Below are 8,432 nucleotides of genomic sequence, written 5' to 3'. Positions count from 1 at the left end.
GGGGCTTAGGTGGAGAGCAAATGTTTTGAGAATAATGAGGACAAAGAATGTACAAATGTGCTTTACACAATTGATGTATGTATGGATCGTGATAAGAGTTGTATGAGCCCCTAATAAAATGATTAAAAAAAAAAGTTTCCGTCTTGGACACCCGCAGAGGAAGTTCTGTCCTGTCCTGTTGGGTGGCAGTGACTGAGAATTGACCCGATCACAGTGCGTTTGGTTTGGTTATATGTACTATTCAGTGTCATTGATTATATTCTTTGAGTTGTGCAACCGTTCTCCACTCCATTCCCAAGTGACTCCTCCCCACTGACATAAACTCGCTGCCCGCAAAGTTTCCAATTTAATCTTTTTTAAACGTTTTATTGGGAGTTCTTACAGCTAGCATAACATCCACCCTTCAGTCACGTCAAGCAGTATTGTACAATTGCTACCACAATCAGGTTCAACATCAAGCAGTATTGTACAATTGCTACCACAATCAGGTTCAACATCAAGCAGTATTGTACAATTGCTACCACAATCAGGTTCAAAATATTTTCTTTCTCCTGAACTCCTTGTTAATGGCCCCCCCTTTGACCCTTCCCTTCTCCACTGTATCCCCCCACCTCCCCCAGGAACCCTTTTTAAAAAATATGATAGTTGGGTTTTTGTATGTGAATAGATAGATAGGATTGTGTAAGATATTCCAATTCACTCTTTTGAGTTGCTGTTAGATGAGTTTGATTCCATCCAGATGGATCCTACAAGAGCTCATAAGGAATTCAGAATTTGTTCCTTTTCTGTGTCGTACTGCCAGTGTTGTACTGGCTGTGAGGGTTCATAATTAGCTCATTTTTTTTCTTATTAAAACTCACTGCTATTGTGAGTGACCATCAAGTTGGCTCCAACTCATAGTGACTTTATTTCAAACAGAATCCAGCCTTGACTGGTCTAACACCATCATCTTGGTCCTCAGTTGGTCTTTTCCTGATGATGTGCAAATTAAGCAAGCCCAACTCTCACCATCATTTCTTCTCAGGAGCCTTGGGCTTGTGTTTCTTCTACTGCTGACTTGTCCGTTCTTCAAGCTGGTCACCTACCTGAAAACAGTTATAACGATGCACCAAACCACAGGTGACTGGAGCCCTGTACATTCTGAAGGAATATGCGGCGTGCCAAAGGCCAAGGCAGCAACCAAACTGAAGCCCATCAAAAGGGGAAGGAAAACTTGCCATTTGTAATGTTTTTAATTCCACAGTGACGGGAATTTCTAAGTTACTTTTATTAAAAATTGAAATGCAGTGTTTAATTGGAAGGTTTCAGGGAAACATTCACTAGAATTAACTTTTTCTTCCCCTGGTAGCACACGATTGCTGTTTCTCTTAGTCATCTGGCATTGCTCAAAAACTTAATTTTAAAGAGCCATATAATTCATCACTGGATATTCTTAGATTTTACTACTTTCCAATTAGCATTTCAGTTATATCCAATAACTAATGTGCCTTACAAAACAACCAGTTTAATACAGAAAGTCACAGCCATCCGAAAACCCACAGCCAAGTGATATCCCTGGGGGGATGATTGATAATGGTCTATAACATAAAATGACAATAATGTCTCTACGATGAACAAGAGACACATATAAACTATAGATGCACGAATGGCATTGGGACTTGCACTTAATTCTAGTCCAAATCTAAGAACAATTAGTTCTTATGCCATGGCCCTGCTTGACACTCACCCTCATGAATAAATCACTGAAGATGTGAGTGCTATAGCAAAGTGTAGTGAAGAAACTATATGGTGCCCGGCTACCAGAAGGAATAGCTTCTAGGCTCTTAAAGTCTTGTCTTTAACAAGTAACCATCTAAGTGAGGTGTCAACTAAATTCACATGGAAGAAGCACACCAGCCTGTGTGATCCGAGGATTATAAATAATATAATCCAAATCAGATGGAGGGATGGTATCAGAGATTAAGTTCTGAACACCTGATTTGCAGAAGGTTGTGGATGACATTGGAAGCCCAGAATCCATTGCTACTTCATAACTGTAATTTTGCTACTTTTAAGAATCTGGCAACCCCTGTGAAAGGATCCTTCAATCCCCCAAAGAGGTTGCAACCCACAGGTTGAGAACCGCTGCCTTGGTGAATCCCCTCTGATGATACACCAGGGATGTGAATAGCCTTGCTGACATTCAGGATGCATTAGAAAGTGGATTATTGCAGATTTGGTTAGGTTAAAACTTAACACCTTCTCATTTGATCTCTCTTTTCATCTATTTTAAATTTGTTCTGGTTTTAATATTTTCTGCTTTTTTTCCTATTGAGTTCTTTTTTTTGGGTTTCATGTTTAGTGAAATGGTAAACTAGAAAGATGTTTTGTCAGTGCAGATAGGTGAAAGGAAAAGTATTCTTTGAAATGTATTGGTTTTCCCCCCAACAGTGTTATTCACAGATCATACTATTCAACAATTCAGTCACATCAAGAATAGTTGTACAATCAACACCACAATCAGTTTTAGAACATTTTCTTCATTCTTGTACTCAGCGTTATTAGTTCCCCATTTCCCCCCAACCTCCCCTGCTGTTCCCCCACGGGACCACTAATCCAGTTACCGTCTCTATAGATTTACCTATCCCAGATCTCATAGACAGAAAAAACCCTCCACTTATAGTTGAGATATGTGAATAGCTCTGTTATCAGACAGAGAGCGTTGTAAAGTCGATTATGATAGACGTGGTTAGGTTAAAATGTAATATCTTATCATTTGATCTCCCTTTAGACTCGTTTTAAAGATGTTTCAATTTTTAAAAATGCAAAGGGGAAGTACCTGTGGATTAAGCTCCTGGAAGATCCCCTTTGATCATGGGCCAGGGATGTGAATAGCCCTGCTACCATGCAGAATGCATTAGACAGTGGATTGTTGCAGATGCACTTAGGTTAAAATTGAGCACCCTAGTATTTGATTTCCCTTGTGGTCTATTTAAATTTGTTCTAGTTTTTATTATTTTCTCTATTGAGGCTTTTAACCATTTTACTTTGCTATTGTTAATTTTTTGTTTTTGTTTTTAATATTGTTCTGTATATGAATCCAGAATAGGTAAATCTATAAAGACAATAACTGGATTAATGGTTACTTAGGGATATGGCAAGAGAGATTGGGGGGAAATAACTATGAGTACAAGAACAAAGAAAAGATTCAAAAGCTGATTTTAGTGATTATTGTACAACTCTTCTTAATATGATTGAACTATTGAATTTTATGATATGTGAAACTATATGCAAATAAAACTGTTAAAAACACACACACGGGGTCACTATGAGTCAGAATCCACTAGGCAGCAGTGGGGTAAGGGGTATAGACTATGGGTTATGAATTGTTACGTTACATGACACACAGTTACTAAAAGACACATCTATCAATATCATGACTGCCACATCATAATGCGTGTTCTTCCTTTTCAAAATCTTCAAAATCGTTTCCCAGTCTGATCCCCTCATTCCCCTTCAGCATCTCCTCTGCCTTCTTTGATTGGAAACAAATGTCTTCCTCCACAAAGAACGTATTCCCTTACATGTGAATGCTGTTATTTTAGGGTCTTGGAGTGAAAACGTCCTGGAATATTTTCTGAGAAATAACCAGATTACAGCGAGAGATGGCGCGGAGATCACCTGGTATCATGCCGCCAATCACAAGGCAAGGATGAAGGAGGCGCTGCAAAGTAAGGCTGGACAGTCGCTTGTGCTACTCTCGGTAATAGATGAAAATTCAGCTACTTTTGGATGCATGGGCATATTTTCCAGTGTCAGAGACATAAATATAAATTATGTATAACCAAATCTATCAGGGGCCCTATTTTAAGTTACACGATGAACACATTTCCATAATTGAAGACTTTGGCTGTTTTCCAGCAGTGGCTTCCCTTCTCTCTGCCTGTTTGAAGCCTTTCTGTATTACTGAACTGCCGTGCCTGTCACAGTGATATGAGTAAAAATGTTAAGATCAGGATCCTGTGCCCTACATATGCTGACTCTTCTACACTGTAGTCAGGAGATGGCCTGACAGTGAATGAGTGTTCCGCAGAGAGATGAAGCCACTGTACACCAAAGCACAATTGATGGTGTTACCTAAAACCAACCCCACTGCTAAGGAATCAAATCCAATTCATAGCAACCCTGTGTAGCGGTTCATGAGGCTGGAGATCTTTACGGGAGCAGACAGCCTATTTTTCTCCCGAAAAAATGTCTGGTGCATTTGAAGTGCTGCCTTGGAGGTTAGTAGCCCGCAGTACCACCAAAAAACCAAAATCCAAACTCACTGCTATCGGGTTGGTGCTTGCTCATAACCACCCTGAAGATTAGGTTGGAGCTTCCCCTGTGAGTTTCTGACTTAGGAACTCTATGAGAGTAGAAAGCCTCATCTTTCTCCTGAGGAGATACTTGTAGTTTCGAACTGCTAACCTTGTGGTAAGCAGCCCAACACGTAATCAGCAGGCCACAGTACCGCCAGACAGTATAAATTATCTTGATACTCATGGCCAGCATCATACTTCATCGTGACAAACTGAATGCTGCCCCCACTAAGATTAGGAATAAGACCAGATGGCTTCTCTTGACACTCTTAACACGTTACTGGAAGCTGTAGCCAGAGCAACTAGGACAGAAAATAAAAGGCATTCAGAAAAGAGTCGAAGAAATAAACTACAGATAGTCAATGACTTACAGGGGTCCTCAAACTACGGCCCACGGGCCACATGCAGCCCACTGAGAACATTTATCCGGCCTGTCAGGTGTTTTCTCCCCCTTTTGTTTTTTTACTTCAAAATAAGATATGTGCAGTGTGCATAGGAATTTGTTCATAGTTGGTTTTTTTCAAACTATCGTCCAGCCCTCCAATGGGTCTGAGGGAGAGTGAACTGGCCCCCTGTTTAAAAAGTTTGAGGACCCCTGACTTAAAATATATTCACATTACATCAAACCACGTGTAGGACCATCTGTGCTTTTTAATAGCTGAACTCTAGTCATCTGTCGTACATTGTTGCAGCATGAAATTTGCTGTTGTTAACATTCTCACATGTTCACTTACAGATATTCAACGGTTGGATTTATAAAGATATTGATAATAAAAGACCATCATAATGAAAACTTAAAAGAAGGTATTCAATTTAGTCTGAACCAAATTACAAGTCATCAAAGTGGAACCTTGTCTTAAGACAAGGACTACCTCTCTGTGTATTTATAGATGACTTAATCTTGTAATTGAGCAAAGCCTAAGAAATTTTTGTAAAAAAAAAACAAAGCAAAAAAATTAAAACTAATAAATGAGTTTAGCAAAGTTGCAGAATATAAGATTAATATTCCCCCCACCCCCCACTACCATGATCCAGTTCACCTTGCAAATCTGGCTAGGCCAGAGAACACACACTGGTACAGATAAGAGCTCTCGACACATGGAATTCAGGACAGATAAACCCCTCAGGAGCAGTAGTGGGAGGAGTGGTACCTTGAATGTAGGGGATGGTTGGGGAGGGGAAAGGGGGAAAAAGAAGGACCCCATCACAAGGTTGGATATATAGCCCTCCCCCACGAAGGGGACGAATAACAGAAATGTGGGTGAAGGGAGACAATGGACAGTGTACGATACGAAATAATAATAATATATAATTGATCAAGGATTCACGAGGGTATGAGGGTGGGGTAGGGAGGGGGAACAAAGAGAAGCTTATGCCAAGGGCTCAAATAGAATATGCTTTGGAAATGATAATGGCAACTTATGTACCAATATGCTTGATACAAATGATGTATGGAATATTATAAGAGCTGTAAGAGAAAAAAAAAAAAGCTGTAAGAGCCCCCAGTAAAATTCTTTTTTTTAAAAAAGTATATCTCTATACACTAGCCATGAACAATCTAGAAATAAAATTTAGAAAAGAATTTTAATGACAGTTTGCTTCAAAAGGAATAAAATACTTAGGGATAAATTTAATAAAAGAAATACACAACTTATATACCAGGCTACATGCATCACTTTAAAAAATTAAAGACTGGTGGGGGGTGGGGGGTGGGGTGGGGGACCATTTCGACATCAATGTTCATGGATTGGAAGACTTAATATTATTAAGTCGGGAGACTCTCCAAATTGATCTAATTCAGTGCCATCTTTGACAAAATTCTAGCTGCCTTTTCATAGAAATTAACAAGCTGAATTTATACAGAAATGCAAGACACCCATATATCAGAACCATCCTGAAAAAGACAATAAAGTTGGAGAACTCACAGCTCCCATTTTAAAACATACTATAAAAGCGAGCAATAAGACTATGTGGTACTGACATAAGAACAGACACATAAATCAATGCAATAGAATCGGTAGTCCAGATTTTTTTTTTTAACAAAGTAAATTTTCAGGGAAGCAACAGTATTTTCACCAGCTCGTGTTCTTGACTATTGGAAACATAAGTGGACAAACAAATCAGATTGGGCATCTACCTCATCCTGTGTCCAAAACATGAACTCCCATAGAGCACCCTTTGCAAGGAGAGTGAGGCTCTTTGATCTGTCATTTCATTTGTTTCCCACCGGCCTCACAGGGTTGTCATGTGAACTAAGGAGATAGGACGTACCGGTAAAAAAGAGGAAGACCTTCAGCAAGATGGACAGACACAGTGGCCGCCACAATGGGCTCCGGCACAGGAACCACTGTGAGGGTGGCGCAGGACCGGGCAGTGTGTCCTTCTGTTGTGTACAGGGTTGCTGTGAGTCAGGGCCAACTTGACGGCACCAAGCAACAAGAACCCTGCTTGGTAGAGCGCTTGGACATGGTGATTAATAAGGAGCTTAGTATTTCTCCTGGAGTAGGCGTTCCTACATCTAAGACAGCTCAGGATTGTAAGACTCTCTCGGCTTACCTCACATAATGAGGGTCCGTTGTAAGGACAGATGGGAATTGAGCCAGCATATAAGTGCATCTCAGGAAAAAGGTAATTGGGTACTTGAAGAGTTTAAATGCTGCAGAAAATAAATGTCAGCTCCCAGACACTCTTCAAAGGAACTGCTTTCTCTGCTTCTACTTCCCTTGCTTCTTTTGTGATGTGGTTGTTTCTGCTTAGCTGGTTAATCAGAATTCAATGTAAACCATATTGGATAGAACGCTTCTACCAGACAATAAATCTGTCCATAAAAAAAAAATGTAAAAAAAGATGGTCTTTGAGCCAGTGCGTATTCCTTGGTCAAATTCATGGGACCAGGGTTTTTGGATCAGATGATACAACACTTGGTAATTTTATACTCCAGACCTGACAGTTTTATTTGGGGCATATTAATCTTCAAACTTAATCTTTTCCCCTACCCCAAAGTAATTTGTACAAACATGTTCTTAATATTGTTTTTAGAAGAGAAATGCTAGGGAGGAGGGAAAAACATCAGACCTAAATTCTCAACAATTAGGGAATGGATCAGACAAACTCCATTGACTAGAATTCAATAGAATAGAATCTATGTAGAGTGATGTAAAATAGTGGACCATGTTAATATGTTAAACTTTATAGATGAAATGATAAAAGTAAAGTAGAATAGTTCATACTGATTACAAGAATAGGATGCACAGTAGACATGCATCAAACAGAATTTAAGTCACTGAATTTTAAAAAGTGAATTAACTTATAATAATTAACAGGATGCCAAAGAAGCCCCAGATGAGAGCATATATTAGGCTAGAATTCTAATTGCTATAATCTATTCAAAAACCTTTACCAAATGATGGTAGAAATCAATCTGTGGATATTTAGTAGGATTGTACTGTATTTCATGTCTATCATGGTCAAGAGTTCTGAGAAATATGCCCCCACTCATAGCCTCGTTTAGCAGCCAAAGCTACCCGTCCAACTACAGAAAAAACATCTTCAGTTGCACTGTCACTTTGTATAGACTGTATGTGTTCATATGCATTCAGAAAGGGACGTGAAAGACTTCTGAAAGAATGTGCCTTGAAGGATGTGGATAATTTCGATTCGAGACAAGGACAGCATCCTTTAAGGAAGAGGGGCTCTCCAAAGATGGGGCCAAAAGACAAGGGACGAGCATGACATTCATAGAGCAGTTTGGATGTGAATGTAAAGGTGAGAGGAGGGGACTGTAAAGCCATCAGGATGGCAGTAAACTCGCTCTGCCATCCAGTCGATGCCGACTCAGAGGAACCCTTTAGGGCAGGGTAGAGCTGCCCCTGTGGGTTTCCGAGATGATAACTCTTTATAAGAACAGAAAGCCCCATCTTTCTCCTGTGGAGCAGCTGATGGTTTTGAACTGCTGACCTTGTAGTTGGCAGGCCAACTCCTAACCATTACACCACTGGGCTCCTTGCGCAGTAAATATCTGTGGTTAATTATCTGAAGAGTGAGAAGATAAAAGTTCTAGGTTTTATTCTCAGAAAAGTAAATAATACTAAT

The 8,432-nt window shown here is 39.7% G+C and overlaps 1 protein-coding gene across 2 annotated transcripts in view; it reads left to right on the top strand.

The window, feature by feature from the left end:
- FAM151B (family with sequence similarity 151 member B) overlaps positions 1-8,432 on the top strand; it is a 42,204-nt gene that overhangs the window by 3,334 nt on the left and 30,438 nt on the right. Inside the window, exons 1-2 of one of the 2 annotated variants that reach the window (XM_045285307.1) lie at positions 1,087-1,119; positions 3,585-3,710. In XM_045285307.1, the coding sequence (XP_045141242.1) occupies positions 1,104-1,119; positions 3,585-3,710 (142 nt within the window). In that variant the 5' untranslated portion in view covers positions 1,087-1,103. Of the gene's footprint in view, positions 1-1,086; positions 1,120-3,584; positions 3,711-8,432 lie in introns of those variants that run through there. The other variant, XM_004703511.2, reaches the window with a different exon arrangement.

The sequence above is a fragment of the Echinops telfairi genome, unplaced genomic scaffold, assembly GCF_000313985.2.
Source record: "Echinops telfairi isolate 266 unplaced genomic scaffold, ASM31398v2 ScPeMD7_7469;HRSCAF=8507_1, whole genome shotgun sequence".
NCBI classification, from domain to species: Eukaryota; Metazoa; Chordata; class Mammalia; order Afrosoricida; family Tenrecidae; genus Echinops; species Echinops telfairi.
Note: the sequence above shows the minus strand (reverse complement) of the source record. Positions and strands in the feature narration are given on the sequence as shown.